The sequence below is a fragment of the Rhinatrema bivittatum genome, chromosome 2 (assembly GCF_901001135.1).
Source record: "Rhinatrema bivittatum chromosome 2, aRhiBiv1.1, whole genome shotgun sequence".
Classification (NCBI taxonomy): domain Eukaryota; kingdom Metazoa; phylum Chordata; class Amphibia; order Gymnophiona; family Rhinatrematidae; genus Rhinatrema; species Rhinatrema bivittatum.
In genome coordinates, this window is record NC_042616.1 from 421,437,763 (window position 1) to 421,459,417 (window position 21,655).

General features: G+C 48.5%; 1 protein-coding gene across 1 annotated transcript in view; it reads left to right on the plus strand.

Annotated features, from left to right (window-relative positions):
- FAM227A (family with sequence similarity 227 member A) overlaps nt 1-21,655 on the plus strand; it is a 230,846-nt gene that overhangs the window by 195,435 nt on the left and 13,756 nt on the right. The window contains exons 12-13 of the mRNA XM_029587120.1: nt 3,901-4,053; nt 4,346-4,464. Coding sequence (XP_029442980.1) covers nt 3,901-4,053; nt 4,346-4,457 — 265 coding nt within the window. The 3' untranslated portion in view covers nt 4,458-4,464. The remainder of the gene's footprint in view (nt 1-3,900; nt 4,054-4,345; nt 4,465-21,655) is intronic.

Consider the following 21,655-nt stretch of genomic DNA (forward strand, 5'->3'; position numbering starts at 1 on the left):
GGGGGGGATTTCAATGTGACTCACAGCCCTTCTCTAGATAACTCCACACGCACCTCCACAGTTCCCAAAAAGGTGCGGACACAATTATCCTCTTTGATATCCCATTGGCAACTAGGTGACGCCTGGCGGCAGAGAAATCCCCACTCAAGGTGTTATAGTTATTTCTCACCGGCTCACCAACTTTACTCCAGACTGGATTATTTCTTGGTGGATAGGCAAACACAAAATTGGGTGACCGATGCTGGCCTTGAGCCCATTGTGTGGTCTGACCACGCTCCGGTTTGGATACGGCTCCACCTCCATAATAGAGACCCGGGGTTGAAATTCTGGCGATTAAATGAAGGTCTTCTCAAGGATCCCACTTTTGTGGCCCATCTAGGTGAGCAGCTTACTGCATTTTTTCAACAACATCAGGCTGATAGTACACCCACGCCAACGATATGGGACTGTTCCAAGGCGGTGGCGCGGGGTCTCCTTGTCTCCCGTGCGTCCTTTTGCAAAAAAGAGAAAGAGAAACAAAGACAAATCCTGTCTGCTGAGTTAGCTCATTTATCTCAGCGACATATGCAAACGCAGTGCCCGCTGACTCTAAAAAAAATGACTGGCATTCGTGATGCCATTAAGGCGCTAGATGCAGATAAACTAGCGTTTCAATTGGATGTGGTTAAGCAGCAATATTTTGAGGAGGGCAACAAGGCGGGACGCCTTTTAGCCCGCCGATTAAAGGCAGTCTTCCTCCAAAATAACATCATTAAAATAAAAGATAAGGGGGGTCCCTTCATTACGTCCTCGGAAGGAATCCGAAAATGCTTTACTGATTTCTATGGTCAACTTTATAGCGCAGATAAGTCCATACTAGATTCGGACATAGATACGTACTTACAGGATTTGTCTTTACCCACTCTCACGGACTCCCAACAGGAATATTTAGATGCACCCATATTACTTGAGGAAGTTCAACGGGCGATCACAGCCCTAAAGCCGGGTAAGGCCCCGGGTTTAGACGGGCTGACGGGCAGTTATTATAAAAAACTTTCGTCTGTGGTGGCGGAACCCCTTTTGGAGATGTTTAATTCTTTGCGCACTACTGCATCGATAGCGATTAATGCTAATGTTGCCGGTATTACGGTTCTGGCCAAGCCGGGAAGGGATCCTATCCATTGTGGATCGTATCGCCCAATCTCCCTGATAAACTTAGATTTAAAAATTCTAGCCCGGATACTAGCAGAACGGCTTAAGGGCATTCTTCCCTCCCTCGTACATAATGACCAAGTAGGATTTGTTCCCTCTCGTATGGCAAGTGATAATATTCGAAAGGTCATAGATTTAATAGATTGGGTACACCATCATAAGTTACCGGCTGCTTTATTGGCTATCGATGCAGAAAAAGCCTTTGACTTGGTTCATTGGCCCTTTCTCTTTCGGGTTTTGGACACCATGCATTTTGGCGCTTCTTTCCAACTGTGGATAAAGAAATTATATGAGAAGCCTCAAGCCAGGGTTAAAGTTAATGGGGGTTACGGCCCGGTCCTTGATATACAGAGAGGAACTAGGCAGGGATGCCCACTGTCCCCTATGCTTTTTGCTCTTTTTTTGGAACCTTTTGCTTTGACAGTGCGGAAGTCCGCCGTGATTACGGGAGTCCAAATGGAAGATTTACATTTCAAGCTGTCCCTTTTTGCGGACGATATCCTTTTTACCTTAACTGACCCTGCAGTTTCCTTAAGGGGGGTTTCAAACGCTCTGGAACAGTTCCATAAGGTGTCGGGCTTCACAGTAAACCTAGAGAAATCAGAACTGTTGAATCTCACTTTACCCCAACAGACAGTAGTGGATATCAAAAACCAATTCCCCTTCAGATGGGCCAGCGTCTCCCTTAAATACTTGGGAGTTCAGATTGGTCCCTATACGTCCCAATTACACTCTCTCAATTATACTTCTTTATGGAAAAAACTTGATAGGGATATGCTGACTTGGTACCGGGATTCCCATTCATGGCTGGGTAGGTTGGCTATAGTTAAAATGGTCATCCTTCCACGCCTGCTATATTTTTTCTCCACTATCCCTATTTTTATACCCTCACTTCTCTTAAAGAAGTGGCAGGCCAAAATCTATGGTTTCATCTGGCGGAAACGACCGCCTCGGGTGGCTCGTTCAGTTCTATTCTTACCCAAACGGGCACGGGGGTTGGGGGCTCCGAATCTCCTGTGGTATTATGCTGCAGCACAGCTTCGATTTTTGGTAGATTTTTACAATACAGTGGATGTCAAACAATGGGTCCAACTGGAACAGAGACAGGTCGGGTCTATGCCTATTCAGGCGTTAGCCTGGCAACCTAGATCCACTTGGCTTCCGTTAACCCAGGTGCCCCCAGCATTACATACTACTTTACGGGTTTGGACGGCATGGAAATCTAAGCTTGTGGGCAATCAGGCATACTTCCAATCCTCACGCATCTTCCATAATAATCTTTTCCAAAGCAGGAATAATACTCGCCTAGCTGACTGGGAACAGCATGGGCTCACTACCTTTGGGCAGGTATTGATGGGAGGTACCTTGCGCACTTTATCAGCCTTATCTCTCCCAGGGCCCAATGACTCCGGGCAAGTACTAGCATATGCGCAGGTTCGCCATTTTATACACTCACTGATCTCGACCAACCAGATTCATCCATCTAAAACGCTCTTTGAGTCGTTTTGTGAGCATTCCGATAAAATGAAGGGCATTCTATCAAAAATATACAAACTATTGAATAATCAGTCACCTTATGAGGCGACCCACATTCAAGCCTGGCATAGGGACCTTGGAGAAGTCCTCTCTAAAGATGATTGGGATCTTATTTTTCTACAATTGTCTAAGGTGTCTATTGCGGCCTCCATACAAGAGCATTGTTATAAGGTGCTGTATAGATGGCATTTGACCCCCGATAAACTGCATAGAATGATACCTGCCATCTCTAATTTATGTTGGCGAGGCTGTGGACACATTGCTACTTATATCCATGTGTGGTGGCACTGCCCGAAGGTTACCTCCTTTTGGGACGAGCTTTTTGCGTGGATAGCGTCAGTAGTACCGGGCTTTAGAGTCCCGAGCGTTTTAAACGTATTGTTGCATGTTCCTTCTGACGAATACCCGAAATCTACCAACACATTTCTCAGTCAAGTATACATAGCTGCCAGGACTGAACTGGCCGCTGCCTGGAAACTACCAGACACACCGACCAGGGCAGTTGTGCTTCATAGGTTACACAGACAGTATCACCTATCCCATCTTACCGCTGTCAAACATGACAAGCTGAAATCCTTTCAGATAATTTGGAGGCCGCTGATGCAATGGCTAAAGGCTCAGAACCCTATTCCATAGGGGATGCACAATTCGCTAATTGACTTTTTGGGCATATACACACATACACACGCAAGCTTCTCTATACTTTGGACAGGTGGTGTATGGGTTCATAGATAACACACGGACACAGGGATCGATTATATATTAGCAAGGTTTATTGGTACCAAGACAGACATCTTTTAGAGCAATGTGTTTCAAGTGGTAACCTGGATTGGGGGGGGGGGGGGGGAAGGGGATTGGGATATGGTTTTGACGGTACATATGTTGGCCTTTGTTTGTTCTCGGCTGCACATGAGTATACTTCACCAAATGTTTTGGAACGTAATTGTTCTGTATATGTCATACTCTTGGTTGTTTTTTCCATGGTATTGTTACTTGGTTACATTTTGTATATGTGCTGTATTTCCAATAAAATTATAAATTAAAAAAAAAAAAAAAAAAAAAAATACAATGAAAGAAAACAAATATTAGAATATGATTCCACTCTCTCCCTTCCTCTAGATATGAGAAGAGCAAGGGTATTGTCCTCTCATTTTCCTTGACTCTGAAAACCACAAGCTCTATGCCAACTTACTCGGATCTTGTGAAACAGGGCTACAGACGTCTGCAGGCACTGGACAATGTGATCAGGAGTACATACAGGAATCGGGGGAAGGAAAGTCTGGCTTTTGGTCATAGCCTGCAAGAGGTGAAGGATGAATTTCTCAGGTGTGTCATGGCTGGGACCTTTCCCAGGGACTGCCACCCGTCCATAATAGCAGCAGCGTTTTGAAAGGGGATAAAAAATTCTTGTAGCCTGTGCAGGAGATTATGATTAAGAATGAAGGGAAGAGAGAAGAGGGAATCACAAGGTTGGGGGGAGGGGAAAACACAGGGAAAGAGACATAGGCGGAGCTAGAAAGCAAAATGGAGGAGTACCATAAGGGAGGCAGAGAAGGGGTTTCTTTTTGTTTTGGTTTTTTTTATTAAATGTCACATTTTAGCTTTTTTTCCCCCCCAGGCAGGAGAAGCAATTCACAGCGAGAAATGGCGAGATGAAGCTCAACCAGCTGGCCATACCTGTACCAAAGGTATGTGCCAGGCGCAGGGTGCCCTCTGGTTTCAGGACATAAAGAACAGGTGAGCGAGCTTTGATTTTTCAGGATCTCTTACAAAGCATTCTGGGAGCTTACCATAAAAAAAAAAACCTTGAAGCAAAGGAGTTGAAAAACCAAGACATTGATTCTTTATGGCTTGGAGCCAGGTGGCCATTGCAGCCAGAGATCCAGTGAACCAAAGGGGACAATCAGTAAGGTTCCAACAAGGCAGGACTGAAAAGTCTTCAGTGAGATGGGGTTCATTTCTAACAAAACAGCCCAAGCCATCTGAGTTGAGCCTAATAATATGCATCCTGCAACTGCATGCACTTACACTGAGAGTTTCCAGTTATATAAGAGAAAACACAAGATTACAGCTTAGTCCTTGTAGGAAAAACACTTGAAAAATCCCCATTACACACAAATCCATCCATGGGACTTTTGTACCTTGCTAATCTTGAGAATTTGCATAAAGCATTTAAGGACATGTGGGCTACTAATCTCATTAAAAAAAAAAAAAGTTAACTTAAAAATGTGCATTTTCTTGAACCAAAAAAATTCATTTTTAAAATTTATTTTTCTTAAAATACCATGGGTATTAAAACGTTCCCATTGCTCAGACAGGTGGACAATGATCAAATAGCCATTTCACCTAGGAAAGTAGCCATTTACATAGGTTAGTGGCATTTGAAAATTGCTTTTATAGAGGGCAGTGCTCAAACTGTTCCCAGAAGTGTAAAGTAATGATAATTTTTATTTAATATACTGATTTTCATTAAAACAAAAATGGTGTACATTAAATCAGTGAATACATTCCCTATACGTACCTGGATCAGTCCAGACAGTGGGTTATGTCCCCCTTCCAGCAGATGGAGTCAGAGCAAAAACTGTAAGGACGGCCCCTAATAGGTTGGAGCGCCCTCTGCGCCCCTTCAGTATTTCTCTGACTCCAGCAGATGAAGGTGGCACCTCCGGTTCCCCAGTAATCTCTGATAGAATTTTCTACTATCTTCTTTCTTTGGATGGATCAATTAAAAAAAAAAAAAAAAAAGGATCAGTGAAAGATCTTTGCCTTTTTGTACTTAGTATTCAGTTTTTCATGAAACTTGCAGACAGAACTTTTGGTAGTGGCAGAATTCATATTTTTATCTATGTCTGTTCACTTGTGGGGTAAGTTCTGTGTCATTTCTTTCTCCCAAGAGTCCTCTTACTTAACTGCTGTCTGATAGGGGTGCACATTGGTGGTCCAACCTCTCCCCCCCTGCCCCTCCTCACAACGATGGCTGCCCTGAGAGGCCGTTTTCCTCAGGGCAGTTTTCACAGAGAGGCGCCATTCCTCTGTTTGATTCTACTTTATAACAGCGTGGTCGTTGTCTTACCTGCCAAGCAAAGTTTTGCTGCTGAGTGTTTTCTGTGCCAGCTCTGTTTTCTCCCCGATGCCGCGTCCAATGCGATGTTGCACCTGCGGAGAGCCCGGATCTTGGCTGTTGTGTTTCGCAGCCATGGCGCTCTGGCGGCATCTCTCCTCCATGGGGGAAAATCCAAGATGGCCGCCGCCATCCTTAGGCACAAGGCCGCGCCTCCTCTACAGATTTAAAGGGACCTAATCCCTTTAACTGGCTTCACCTGTTCCTGATCAGCCTAGGCAGGGGAAGTATAAAGGGACGCTTCCTCTGCTCATCCAGTGACTTGGCAACTTCCTCCAGCACTGTCTAGTCTGCTTGCTTCGGTGAGTTCCTTGAGCTTTGGATCCTGTTCCTGTTTTGTCTTGGTGTTCCTGGTTCCTGATTTCGGATTGGCTTACGGTGATTCCCTGGTGTACGACTTCGGATTGGCAAGCGGTGATTCCCTGGTGTACGACTTTGGACTGGCAAGCGGTGATTCTCTGGTGTGTGACTTCAGACTGGCAAGTGGTGATCCTTCGGTGTGTGGCCTCGGACTGGTGAGCGACGACCCTCTGGCACTCGACCTAGGACTCCTTCTAGACTACCGTCTCCAAGGGCCCGCCTAAGTCCCAGCGGCCCGGGTCCCTACGGGCTCCTCCCAGGGGGACCGCGGGCTTCCAGGGCGAAGTTCCAGTCAGCCCTTGCACCGACACCCTGACCTCTCAAAGGTCCGCCTAAGTCCCAGCGGTCTGGGGCCCTAGGGGCTCCTCCTGGGGGGATCACAGACTTCCAGTGGTGAAGACACAGCATCTCTTCTCGTCTCTTCATCCGCCTTCACAGTTGCCTCAGTCTCCAGTGCCAAGGGTCAGCTGGTCCCGTCTTCTGCGCTGCCTCGCCACCCGACGAGAGAACCTACGGATCCTCCGAAAGGTATACCATTCTCCCGTCGGCCAAGGGTTCACAAGCCTCTGAGCATAACAGATTGCCAAGTCCATGCACCCGGCAGAGGTATCTGCCCACCAGGCCATTCCGGGAATGGCCCCTGCGCCTGGTGGACCAGCAGAAAACCCTGGATGCCCTTGTTTCCTCCGTGCAGAGTTTAACCCAACGTCTTGAAGCATTAGGGCCTATGAATCCTATGCTGCCGTCTCCGTCTGGGGCTCAAGGAGCCCGCTCTACTCAGCCACACACCACCCAGGCCTCCAGGAGTGACCTGGGGCATGTAACTCCAACTCAACTCCCGGCGCCCTCTCAATACGCCGGAGATGTGAAGTTGTGTCGAGGATTCCTCAGCCAGTGCCAGGTCCGGTTCTCCTTGCTGCCGGCGCAGTTTCCCAGCGACCTGGTCAAAACCAGCTACATTATGTCCTTGCTTGATGGGAAGACTCTGATTTGGGCCTCCCATCTGTGGGAGAGAAGGGATCCTATATTCAGGGACTTGAGTCAGTTTCTGTCTGCCTTCCCGCAGATGTTTGATGAATCCATCCGCAAACCCACTGCGGTCTCAGAATTGCTCTGACTGCGACAGGGTACTCCGACTGTGGCCGAGTACGCAACGGAATTCCGCACCCTGGCCGCAGAACTGAATTGGAGGGCTAGCCCCCCGCCTTCAGAATGAACTAGCAGCGAGGGAACTCCCGGACGATCTCAATGCCGTTATAGAATTGGCCAACCGAGTGGATCGCCGAATGAGGTTTCACCTTCCAGTAGTTAAGGTGTCGAGAAGGCCCTCACCTCTGCCCAAAGGCACATCTGAAGCCCTTCGGGCACCCGCCGAGGAACCCATGGAAGTGGGACGTGGGAAGTTTTCCTCCCGCGAACGCCATCGGCGAATAAAGAAGGACCTCTGTTTTTATTGCAGCGCAGCAGGCCACCGGATAGCCGCATGCCCTGCACGATCGGAAAACTCCCGTGCCTAGGACCAGGAGGAGGCCTCTTCTTAGGCTCAACTTCATCTGCACCTCCATTAACTGTTCCAGTGGCGCTAACGTCACCCGCGGGTGAGTTTCATACATTAGCCCTGGTCGACTCAGGTGCCGGCAGCAATTTCATAATGCAGAAATTGGTGGAGCACCTGAAAATTCCTCTGGCCCGCATCCCTGCTCCTTTGGTCATCTCTTCCATCCAAGGGAGACCCCTCCCAGGTCGCGTGACCCAAATGCAGAACCTACCCAGTTAAGGGTCGGGCTCCTTCATCGTGAAGAGATGACGTTCCACGTCCTGGAGCACTCGATGCACCCGGTAGTCCTGGGCCTTCCGTGGCTCCAAGAACACGGTCCCCAGTTTGACTGGAAGACTCTTCAGCTGACCCATTGGGGTCCAAGCTGTCATGATAAATGTCTTCAATCCGTAGTCCCAGTCTCCTGCTCCGTGGCATCCACCAGTCTTCCAGGCCTGCCGGCCCCCTATGCGTTATACGCGGATGTGTTCTCGAAACAAAAGGCCGAAATTCTCCCGCCTCATCGATCCTTCGATTGCGCCATCAATCTTCTCCCTGGCACTGAGCCTCCTTGAGGACGCACCTATGCCCTCTCTCCTGCAGAGACACAGGCCATGAATGAGTATATCAGAGAAAACCTGAAGAGGGGCTTCATTCGGAAGTCAAAATCCCCCACAGGGGCTGGATTCTTCTTCATTGGGAAGAAGGATGGAACACTCTGCCCTGCATTGACTACCGGGGTTTGAATGCTATAACGATCAAGGACCGTTATCCCTTGCCTCTCATCTCTGAACTCTTTGACCGGCTACAAGGTGCGAGGATCTTTTCCAAGTTGGACCTCTGAGGGGCTTACAACCTCATTCCAATTAAGGAAGGAGATGAATGGAAGACGGCCTTCAATACCCGTGACGGCCACTATGAGTACTTGGTGATGCCGTTCGGGCTTTGTAATGCCCCCGCAGTATTCCAGAATACTATGAATGAGCTACTCCACGACCTCCTGTACCAATGCGTGGTGGTATATTTGGACGACATCTTGATTTTCTCCGATACCTTGGCCGCTCACCGACGGCACGTCGTCCAAGTCTTACAATGCCTCAGGAAACATAAGCTGTATGCGAAGCTCGAAAAGTGCCTGTTTGAGCAGGAGTCTCTTCCCTTCCTGGGATATATAGTCTCCAGTCAGGGATTGCGCATGGATCCGCAAAAGCTAAGTGCCATTCGGGAATGGCCACAGCCGTCCGGGCTCAAGGCACTCCAAAGGTTTCTGGGCTTCGCAAACTATTACCGCTCTTTTATCCCGCACTATGCATCCATTGTTGCCCCGATGACAGCCCTGACCTGGAAAGGGGCGGAAGCCAAAAAGTGGCCTCCGGCGGCAGAGGCCACCTTCCGTCATCTCAAGGAGGCATTCATGCAGCAACCATGCCTTCGGCATCCGGATCCGCAACGTCCCTTCTTCATCGAGGTGGATGCCTCTTCGGAGGGAATAGGGGCCGTCCTGAGCCAGGCCTCCGAGGGCCATAAGCTACGTCCGTGTGCCTTCCTCTCCCGCCAGTTCTCGCCTGCAGAGCAGAACTATGCCATCGGCGACAAGGAGCTCTTGGCCATCAAGGTGGCCTTAGAAGAGTGGCGCCCATGGCTGGAAGGGGCACAACACCAGTTTACGGTCTTCACAGACCATAAGAATTTAGAATACTTGCATCGGGCACAACGGCTCAACCCACAACAAGCCCTGTGGGCCCTGTTCTTCACCCGTTTCAATTTTATTCTCCGATACAGACCGGCTGGGAAGAATATTAAGGCCGACGCCCTATCACGGGTATTTGATTCAACAGAAGGTTCTGAGGAACCACAGTACATCATTGAGCCATCCCGTATCCTCCTGTCAGCTACCATAATCATTCCGCCTGGGAAAACTCTGGTCCCGCCACATTTGCGGAAACAAATACTGGCATGGGCTCACGATTCCCGCTGTTCCGGCCATCCAGGGCAATCCCGCACATTGCAGTCCCTGCACCGGTACTATTGGTGGCCAAAGGTACATAAAGATGTCCGGGCATATGTGGAGTCCTGCCAGACCTGTGCTCACCACAAGAGGATCTCCGGTTCGATCCCAGGGTTACTTCAATCATTACCCGCGCCTTCTGAACCGTGGACCTATGTGGCAACTGACTTTGTGGTGGACCTGCCACTATCCAATAGCAACACGGTAATATGGGTGGTAGTCGATCGCTTTAGCAAGATGGCGCACTTCGTGCCTTTGCCAGGATTGCCGTCTGCACCTCAGCTGGCCCAGCTGTTCATCCAGCACATCTTCAGGCTTCATGGCCTACATAAAGGCATCCTGTCTGATCGAGGGCCTCAATTTACCGCCAAATTCAGGAGGGCTCTTTGCCAGAAGTTCGACGTCACCCTAGATTACACGTTCGCTTACCATCCACAAACCAACGGTCTCGCAGAGAGAACAAACCAGACCTTGAAGCAATTCCTTCGTCTGTATGTTAATGAGAAACAAGATGACTGGGCTAGCCTGCTACCCTGGGCTGAATTTGCGCTAAATTCCCATATCTCCGCAGCTATGGGATCCTCCCCGTTTCAGATAGTGTATGGGAAACAGCCACGCCTGCCACTGACTGTTCCCATCACGGTTGCATCCCCGACAGCTCAACTCTCTGCTGATGAGTTGCATCGTCTGTGGATATCCACGCAACGTGCCCTGATCAGGGCCGGCCAGGCAGCTAAGAGATATGCCAACCAGCACAGAAGGCCGTACCCGCCTCTCAAGCCAGGCCAGAAGATTTGTTGAGCACGCAGTTCATCCGCTTGAAGCTGCCATCATCGCGACTGGCCCCGCGATTCATCGGACCGTTTCCCATCATCTGGCGGGTAGGTGCTTTCTCGTATCAACTTCGTCTCCCTCCGTCTCTCAAGATTCACAACACATTCCACGTCTCCCTACTGAAGCCTCTGATATTATCATGGCCTTCCAGCACGCCTCTGGCCCCGCAACCTGTGGCCTCTGAAGATGACCTCACCTATCAAGTCCGAGAGGTCCTAGATGTGAGGAAACACAGGAAGAAATGGGAGTACCTGATAGCGTGGGAAGGCTTCGGCCCCGAGGAAAACTCCTGGGAACCACTGGCTAATATCCTGGACCGGAATTTGCTGGAGCAGTTCCACAAGGACCATCCAGCTAAACCCAGGCCTCCAGGGAGACGCCCTAAAGAGAGGGGTACTGTTGTGTTCCGTGGCCGTAGCGCTCCACAACCGCGGCCCCCTACCTCGTCCACGGCGTTCCCTTGCCGCGGGAGCCCCGGGTGAGGGCTCTGATCCGGGCCACCGCTCCCACGCGGCCTCCGGTGCTGGTCGCTGCAGGGGGAGCCGTCCTGCTCCCCCTCGCGGCGTCCAGCGGCGTCTCTTCTCCGCGGGGGAAAATCCAAGATGGCCGCCGCCATCCTTAGGCACGAGGCCGCGCCTCCTCTACAGATTTAAAGGGACCTAATCCCTTTAACTGGCTTCACCTGTTCCTGATCAGCCTAGGCAGGGGAAGTATAAAGGGAAGCTTCCTCTGCTCATCCAGTGACTTGACAACGTCCTCCAGCGCTGTCTAGTCTGCTTGCTTCGGTGAGTTCCTTGAGCTTTAGATCCTGTTTCAGTTTCGTCTTGGTGTTCCCGGTTCCTGACTTCGGATTGGCTTACGGTGATTCCCTGATGTACGACTTCGGATTGGCAAGCGGTGATTCTCTGGTGTGTGACTTCAGACTGGCAAGTGGTGATCCTTCGGTGTGTGGCCTCGGACTGGTGAGCGATGACCCTCTGGCACCTGACCTAGGTCTCCTTCTAGACTACCGTCTCCAAGGGCCCGCCTAAGTCCCAGCAGCCCGGGTCCCTACGGGCTCCTCCCGGGGGGACCGCGGGCTTCCAGGGCGAAGCTCCAGTCAGCCCTTGCACCGACACCCTGACCTCTCAAAGGTCTGCCTAAGTCCCAGCGGTCTGGGTCCCTATGGGCTCCTCCTGGGGGGACCACAGACTTCCAGTGGTGAAGACACAGCATCTCTTCTCATCTCTTCATCCGCCTTCGCAGTCGCCTCAGTCTCCAGTGCCAAGGGTCAGCTGATCCCGTCTTCTGCGCTGCCTTGCCACCCGACGAGAGAACCTATGGATCCTCCGAAAGGTATACCATCCTCCCGTCGGCCAAGGGTTCACAAGCCTGAGCATAACATTGGCTCTCCCGGGAAGGCCTAAGTGCGAGGTGCTTCCCCGGTAGGGAGGGTCCCTTGAGGCCAGCTGGGTGTTCTGCCTCGCGCGCTGGAGCGCGCGCGCCCTCAGGGGGGTTGGCCCCGTTCCCGTCCAACGCGGGAACAGCGGCCATTTTGGATGCTGAATTGCCTGCTCCGAAGCAGCCTGATTTGGCTGCAGACTTCGGTTCTTCCCCCTCTCCACTGGTTCTCACTCCTGCAATCCTCCCCGATACAGATTTACCCTCGGGGCAATTTTCTACCTTTCCTCCTCCTGCTCCTCTTCCTGGGCCTTTTTCTACGGAATTTATCCAGTTACTACATGATGCTTACTGTTATGGTTTTGAGGTGTTGGAGTGGATTCTTGGGTACTGCGGTGATGGCCACTCCCGCAGTACTAGGCTAGACTGTATACACGCAAACACAGAGAAGTAGGATTTTATTATACAGCTTGCTGACACTGCCCAGGAAGCAGGCAGCAGTGAAGACAACCCAGTGAAGCAGTCAGGGATCCTCAGCAGAGGAGACTGTCTCTCACTTGAATAGATGGTAGGCAGCGCAGCATAGCGGGAACAGGTCCTGGATGTAGAGTGAAGCACTGAAGCTGAAGACAGACTGAGAGTTAGTACTCACTGAAGCTGAAGTTGAAGATGAAGGTCCAGTCAGGCAGAAGTTGATCAGTGGCAGGCACCAGATTAGGGAGAGCAGGCCCTCGAGGAGCGAGTACCCCAATTTCCCAGGATAGGTACCTGAAATAGAGCAGAAGAGCCCCCGAGGAGCGGGTACCCAGGTTAGAGGAATTACCTCGAAGGGCAGAGAGAGCTTCCTGCAGCAGCTGGAAGCAGCAGAGCAGCTTAGACCGGAGCAGTCCAATCCTTGCTAACTTGGTTTGTTAGCAAATGAAGGGCAGGCTAAATACCAGGATGTGATGACATGACTTGGAGGGGACGCCCCCGAGATTCCCACCATGACGTAGATAAAGACATGGGTGGCATGCGTGCGCGCACCCTAGGAGGCCCTCAGGAAATCATGTTGAACACCGTCACTGTTGCTGATCCAGGGACGCCGGGGAGAGTGGCATAAAGACGCAGCAGCAGCCATCTTCCCGAGGCTTGTGGAGAGAGAAGGAAGAAAGGTGAGGCACAGAGGTCGAAGCCATCTGAGACTGACAGATGCAACACTTACTTAGCAAGACAGCAACAGGACCCAGCTTCAGCTCCCCCCCCCCCCTCCCCAAGGTGATCAGACTGGATAGGACTGGGGACTCCATGGCACTCCCTCAAGGGCCAGGAGTCTCTCAGAGGTTAGGGCCAGGCGTTCCACTGGGGTCTACAGCTGCAGCTGTAGGGTGCCCCCAGGGGCACCCTACACCAGGGATCCCGCAAGGCTCCTCTCATGTCTGGGTGGTTGCCCATCCCCTCACTCCTACTCCGCCTCCTCATCGGAATCCTATTCCCGATCCAGACCTGGATGACCCCACACCATCTGTGCAAATGGATGACCCCTGGGTCTTGAGACTCTTTCAGAGGGATGAATTAGATCCTCTTATCCCCCATGTCCTTGCCGAATTGGATACTGAGGCCCCACAAGAGGCTGCAGGGGCCTCTACGTCAGTTAAAAAGGGTGATCCCGTCCTGGTGGGCCTCTGTCCACCTGCAAAGACTTTTCCCTTCCATCCCATGCTCTTCCAGTTGTTGTCCAGGGAGTGGGATGCTCCGGAAGCCTCTCTGAGGGTTGGCAGAGCGATGGATAAGTCATATCCGCTCCCTGAAGAGTCCTTGGATTTTCTCAAGATCCCCAAAGTTGATTCGCCAATGTCGGTGGTTACGAAGAGAACGACCATCCCAGTCACTGGGGGTGCTGCGCTGTGGGACATGCAGGACCGTAAACTCGAAGTCTACTTGAAGAGAGTCTTTGAGGTGTTGGCTTTGGGCATCCGAGCGGCGGTCTGTAGCTCTCTCATGCAAAGAGCAGGGCTCAGATGGGTACAACAGCTGCTTAGCACCCAAGAAATACCTCCAGGGGAGGCGCAGCAAGCGGAACGCTTGGACGCGGTATTAGTGTATGGAGCGGATGCTCTATATGACCTACTCCGTGTGCTGGACAGATTCATGGTTTCCGCAGTCTCTGCTAGACACCTGCTATGGCTCCGCAACTGGTCGGCGGATTCTTCCTCCAAGTCTCAATTGGGCTCCTTGCCTTTCAAAGGAAAGTTATTATTTGGCGAGGAGCTGGACCAGCTCATCAAGTCTCTGGGGGAGAATAAGGTACACAAGTTACCAGAAGATCATCCTCGGAGCTCCAGGACATTTAGCTCTACTCATACCCATTTTCGGGGTCAGCGTCGTTTTCGTCAGTCAAGACCAGTTTCACAAAGGCCGTCCTCCTCCAGGTCGCAGGCCTGGTCCCATTCCTTTCGGGGACGAAGACCAACCAGGGATAACTCCTCTCAAGGGGCTCCCTCCAAATCCTCTCAAGTATTGCCGGCCCACTCTTCGACCCCCAGTATAGGGTGACAGCTGTCCCTCTGCTACGAGGAGTGGGTCAAAATCACCTCAGCCAATGGGTCCTTGATTTTCTACAGCACGGCTACGCTTTAGAATTTGCTCGGCCCCTAAGAGACAGGTTTGTCTTCTCCCCGTGCGGACCAGTGAAGAAACAAGGCATAGTTCGTCAGACACTCGATCGTCTCCTGAATTTAGGGGCCATTCTCCTGGTGCCCTTGGCGGAACAAGGGTTAGGCCATTATTCCATCTACTTTGTCGTCCCCAAAAAGGAAGGGTCCTTTCGCCCAATACTCGATCTCAAGATGGTCAACAGGGCCCTCAAAATTCCACATTTCAGGATGGAAACATTGTGCTCCGTGATAGCGGCAGTACACGAAGGGGAGTTCTTGGCTTCCTTGGATTTGACGGAGGCCTATCTCCACATCCCAATATTGCAAGGCCATCAGCACTTCCTTCGCTTCAAGATCCTCGGCCAGCATTTTCAATTTCAGGCTATGCCCTTCGGGCTGGTGACCGTACCGTGCACATTCACCAATGTGATGGTTGTCGTAGCGGTGGCACTACGGAAGGAGGGGATCCTAGTGCACCCTTACCTGGATGACTGGCTCATCCAAGCGAAGTCCAGGGATCTGTGCCAGCGAGCGGTCGACAGAGTCCTCCATCTTCTCCGCTCTCTTGGATGGGTCGGCAATCTTACCAAGAGCAGTCATACTCCCTCGCAGACACTTGACTTTCTAGGAGCCCACTTCAGTACCATGCTGGGCAAAGTATTCCTTCGTCGGGACCGGGCGCAATCTCTGTGTCATAATCCGCTATGTTGATGGGAGGAGGAATCAGATAGGAGTAGCAATCTGATGTATTCTGTAGGCGGAGTAGCAATCTGTTGTTATAGACTGCTGGAGATAGTAGTGGGTGGATCCTCGGGCTGGTGGCAGATGACCACTCCCCGGGGAAAGATCCCGAGAGGGACCACCGGCTAGGCTTAGAGTATGGAGACAGACACACACTAGTTCTTTTATTAAACAGGTCTTGAAACCACCAGAGGTGGCAGTAGTGAGCTGAAGTGTCCGGCAGGGCTGAAGTCCCTCAGATACTGGAACAATGATCCCTGGATGGCTGAGCTTTGAGATACTGTAGACAGTGAGTAGGCAGGGTATGCAGAGTTCATGAACAGAACTTAGATGACAACACTCACATATTGGTCTCAGGGAGCTCAGGAGCTGAAAGGATAGGCCCTCGAGGAGCGAGTACCTGGTTCCAGGGAAAGCTCTGAGAGAGCGAGGTAACTCACAATGATGTAGACAGTGATGGCTTCCAGGCAGAAGAGAATCAGCAGATAGTCAGGAACGAGGGCCCTCGAGGAGTGAGTACCGGTTCCTGTCTGTAACATGAAAAGTAAAGAGAGAACGAGGCCCCCGAGGAGCGGGTACCTCTGGTAAGTACGAGGAGGCAGAGTAGCATAGACAGGGTAATCTGAGTAAACCTTGTCCTAACCCGTCCGTTGCTAACTCAGTTTGTCAGCGATATCAGAGACCTTTAAATATTGGAAGCGGATGACGTCATCTCAGGGGGATGCCCCTGAGGTTCGCGCCCTTGCTGGTACTTCACTCGGAGCGCACACCCTAGGCTTCAGGCAACATGGCGGATCTGCAGCGTCGAGCCGGTCCGGGGACGCCAGAGAGAGACGGCAGGGAGACGCCGCGGCAGCCAGCCGTCCTTCAGACCTTGAGGGAGTCGCCACAGGGGTAAAGAGGGTGGAGTGGAGACGTCAGGCCGCAATGGTCGCAACACTCTGCTCACTCAGGTGCAGCGCTTCAGCTATCTTCCACTCCCCACTGCATGGGATTACCTCCAAGTGCTGGACTCTATGGCTTCAACTATAGATTTAGTTCCTTGGGCCTTCGCACATATGCGTCCTCTACAGAGTGCGTTACTTTCTCGTTGGAAGCCAGGGTCTTGGGAGTTTCAAGCACCCCTCCCGCTGATGAACTCAGTCTGCTCTGGTGGCTCAGTCTGGATCAGTTGTTACGGGGAGTGGATTTAGAGGTACCACAGTGGGTGATCGTCACCACAGACACCAGCCTCTCCAGCTGGGGGGTGGTGTGCGAGATGCAGTTCACTCAAGGTCGATGGACACCCGTGCAGGCGTCATGGCCGATCAATCGTCTGGAGACCAGAGCGGTTAGGCTCGCATTGAAGCATTTCCTCCCCCTAGTCCAGGGGCGAGCGGTGCGAATATGCTCCGACAATGCGACGACAGTAGCGTACATCAACCACCAAGGGGGAACAAGGAGCCGTTGTATCCCAGGAGACGGACAAGTTGATGGCGTGGGCGGAACTCCACCTCTCCAGGCTAGCGGCATCACAAATAGTGGGAGTGGACAATGTTCAAGCAGACTTCCTAAGCCATCAACACTTGGACCCAGGGGAGTGGGAACTGTCTAAAGAGGCGATGAAGCTTCTCTTCCGCCAATGGGGGACCCCCCATCTTGACCTAATGGCCACTCAGCAAAATGCAAAAGCTCCACGCTTCTTCAGTCGCAGAAGAGAGCACGGCGCGGAAGGAGTGGATGCTCTGGTCCTCCCATGGCCGCGGAACCTGCTTCTCTACATATTCCCCCCGTGGCCTCTGGTGAGAAAGGTGCTTCGGAGAATAGAAATCCACCAAGGGCCAGTAATCCTTGTGGCACCAGAATGGCCCCGAAGGCCATGGTTTGCGGATTTGGTCAACATGGCAGTGGAAGGTCCTCTTCGTCTAGGACATTCTCCGAACCTCCTACGTCAGGGGCCGGTATTTTTCGACCGGGCAGATCTTGTGGTCTGGCTTTTGAGAGGCGCAGGCTGAGAAGACGAGGTTACCCAGAGGCTGTTATTTCCACTCTCCTCAAGGCCAGGAAAACTTCTACGTCCATCACATATGTCCGCGTCTGGAAAGTATTTGAGGCCTGGTGTGACTCTATGCATATTCCTCCACGTCGTGCTTCGGTAGCCAATGTTCTTTCTTGCTTACAACGAGGTCTAGAGAAAGGTTTGGCCTACAATTCCCTGAAAGTTCAGATGGCGGCTCTTGGTTCCCACGTGCTTCACCTGGACAGAGCTCCTCTTTCGTCTCATACTGACATAGTGCAGTTTTTGCGTGGAGCAAAGCACATAAAACCACCCGTTCACAGTTTGTGTCCATCGTGGAGCCTAAATTTGGTCCTCAGAAGCCCGAGCAGCCCACCTTTCGAGCTGCTGGCAAGAGCTACCCTCAAGGATCTCACTCTCAAGATGGTTTTCCTGGTGTCTATCTGTTCGGCTCGAAGGATCTCAGAAATCCAAGCTCTGTCATGCAGGGAGCCCTACCTCCGTTTCACAGACTTGGGTGTCTCCTTGACCATGGTACCATCATTTCTGCCTAAGGTGGTCTCCGCTTTTCATTTGAATCAGTCGGTGGAACTTCCATCTTTTCCGGACGAAGAGGTCGGAGGAGGAGCCGGGCGAGGTAATTTAAAAAACTCAATCACCCCAGGTGCCGCGCGCCAAAGGCACGCGTCCAAAGGATCTAGCCCCTTTGCACGCCCCTTCGCGCTGCCCTTTCAGCGATCCCTTGTACCACCTCAATTTGTCTCAATTCATCTAAGACTAATTCATACTGACATTTCACTTCTCAGATAGTTACCAAACAATTCTATTGTTTGCATCTTCTCTAGAGACTACTTAAAAAATTAAAAAAATGTTCAATCTTTAAGAATGGATACAGCTAATAAACACCAAATTCAAAATACAATAACTACTCTCCCGATAAAAAAAAAAACAATGCAAAGGAAACACACACCTCATATTCCTCGTTATTAAAAAAAAACACACCTTTCAAACATCTCAAACAACACATACATCCAAGATTCAAATTATATTATACTTTCATTCATGCTAGTCAACGCACACTCTATAGTTTAAAAAAATACCTTTATTCAATGACATGATTAATGATTATAAACCAGATTTCATTGCAATAACTGAAACCTGGCTTAAAAACACTGATCTGGTACTCATCAACCAATTAAACAACCAAGATTACAACATATTCTCAATTCCAAGAAAAAGGAAAAAAGGAGGTGGTTTAATGTTAATCTCCAAAAAAGAGCTTCATATGACTCTTCGTCCAACTAACATAACTGCACCATTTGAAATCTCATTATTTGATTCCACTAAACTTCAAATTTGCCTAGTCTATTGCCCACCAGGATCTCTAGACAAAAACTGTTCACCACTAATTGAATACATTATGAATAATATTTCGCTTAACAAACCCATCATCATCCTGGGAGATTTCAATTTACACTTTGACTTAAGCAACCATTCAAAAACCTGCCTAACCATCATTGATGCACTTGCTTCACTACAACTAAAACAAATTGTTAATACTCCAACCCATAAATCAGGTCATACTATTGACCTCATATTCATCAATACTAATGAATGGTATACTATCTCAAACAACATTACTAAAATACCATGGTCAGATCATCACCTAATTCAAGCATCCCTGACTTCTAACTCCATCATTAATCCTCCTCGAATCCAACAAAACAAAATTACATATCGCCACCAATTCAACACTGAACTCCTCCAAGAAACCCTTCAAATGGAACTAACTAATATTAATCTATCAAATTCTGATGAAGCAATAACATCATGGTTAATGATCACTAAAAAAGTAGCTGATAACATCAATCCAATCTTAACTAAATCAATAAAGCCATCAAAACACAACAATCCATGGTATAATGTTAGCATCAGAGCATCTAAACGATTACTCAGGAAAAAAAGAAAGAGAATGGAGACGAAACAAAACCTCAGTCACTCTAAACAGATACCGAACATATCTAGCACAATATAAATATTCCATCAACAACGCAAAAAAAGAATATTTCTAAAAAAAAATCAACAAATTTCATCATAACCCCAGAATGCTCTTCTCAATAGTACAATACCTCACAAAAGCTACTCAGAAACCTACTTGCACATCACACACAAGTGACGATTTTGCTGAATTCTTTAGCAATAAAATTTTAAACCTAATTCAATCCAACTTCATCAATAACACCCAATCCATATGTCTGAACACAAAAATAAAATCGAAATGGACCAGCTTTGACACCTCCTCCACCATCCAGATTCAATCATCAAAAAAATGAATCCTGCCAATCACCCTCTGGATAGCATACACATAACAAGCCTCAAGACAATTGAACCTATTATAACAAAAATAATCACCAAGATCATTAATTTATCACTTACTGAAGGAAACTTTCCCAATTGTCTCAAATCAGCAATAATCAAACCCATACTAAAAAAGAATAACCTCGACCCGAATAACTTATCAAATTACCGCCCTATTTCTAATCTACCCTTTATTGCCAAAATCATCGAAAAAGTAGTTCACTCACAACTTGACGAATACCTGGAAACAAATAACATCCTATCCCCAAACCAATATGGTTTCAGAAAAAACCTCAATGCTGAGACTCTCCTTCTCTCATTAAATGACACTATTCTTAGAGGATTTGATAATGGAAAGCAATATCTACTAGTACTCCTTGACCTCTCTGCAGCATTTGATACAGTAAATCATCAAATTCTTCTAGAACGACTATCTGAAATTGGTTTAGCTGACACTACTCTACAATGGTTTTCATCTTATCTCTCCAACAGAAGCTACCAAGTTTCTTTCAATAATAACATCTCTAACAAAATTAACCTCAATACTGGAGTTCTACAAGGTTCTGCTTTATCTGCCACTCTATTCAACGTATACCTTTTACCAATTTGCCAGCTACTAAATAATCTTCAAATCACCCACTACCTCTACACAGATGACATGTAACTTTTAATTCCCATAAAAAACTCCATTGATGAAACTTATAAAGACACTTCTATGCTACTTGAATCAATCAAACAACTCCTTATAAAATTAAAACTCATAATCAACATTGATAAAACCGAAATTCTTATCATGAACAAAAAACCCAATGTAACACCACCACCTATATTCGCAACAAACAATCAAATTAACCCAATATCCCCTGTCACTCACGCCAGAAACCTTGGAGTAATCTTTGATAATAACCTTTCATACAATAACCACATAAATTCCAAAATCAAAGAAGGATTTATTTATTTATTTATTTTTAATTTTTATATACCGATGTTCCTGTAAAGTATACATATCACACCGGTTTACAAGAAAGAAACTGTCGCCTCGATGGCGTTTTACATTGAAACATTTAACAATTTACAAATTAACAATTAAACAGTAACCTTTAGCAGTTAACAATTTACAGCGGCATGAAGAATATCACAAACTCCTAATCCTAAGGTGGATAAAACCTTTTCTAAATTCAGTTGATTTCAGAACAGTTTTACAACTAATAATTTTCTCAACCATTGACTACTGTAATTCCCTCATGATTGGCCTTCCGTATATCAACATCAAGCCTCTGCAGATTCTTCAGAATTCAGCAGCCAGAATTTTAACTGGAAAAAAAAGAATGATCACATCACCCCAATACTAACTTCACTACATTGGCTACCCATTAAATCCCGTATTGAATATAAGATTTTGACTATTATACACAAATTAATACACTCCGATCACCACAAACAAACAACCTTAAAAATCACTCCACAGAATAACAATAGGAATCTTCAAACAAGTAACACTTATTGTCTAAAAATTCCTCCCATCAGAGATGCTCATCTATCAACAACAAGAAATAGAGCATTCTCCATTGCCTGTCCAAAAAAATGGAACTCCTTACCACCTTATTTGAGAACTCAAACTAATATTAAAACGTTCAAGAAGGATCTAAAGATTTTGCTTTTTCATAAAGTCTACATTAATGATTATTTAATTCAACAGTCTAACTTCAATCAATACAACTAACCTAACCCAAGAAAGAGAGATACTGAAAAAACATCTGGCGTCAACCATTGTAGTAGCAATTTGAACTTATAATTAACAATGCTAGAATTCCATCCCTAACATGAATAAATCCCTATACTATTATCATCCTCCTTTTCCCTTTATCTCTTTCTCCTCCCTTTTTCACCACCAACCTCTCCCCCATCCCTTCATCTCTCCCACTATTAATTTGTGCAACTATATTTAATTGTTTAT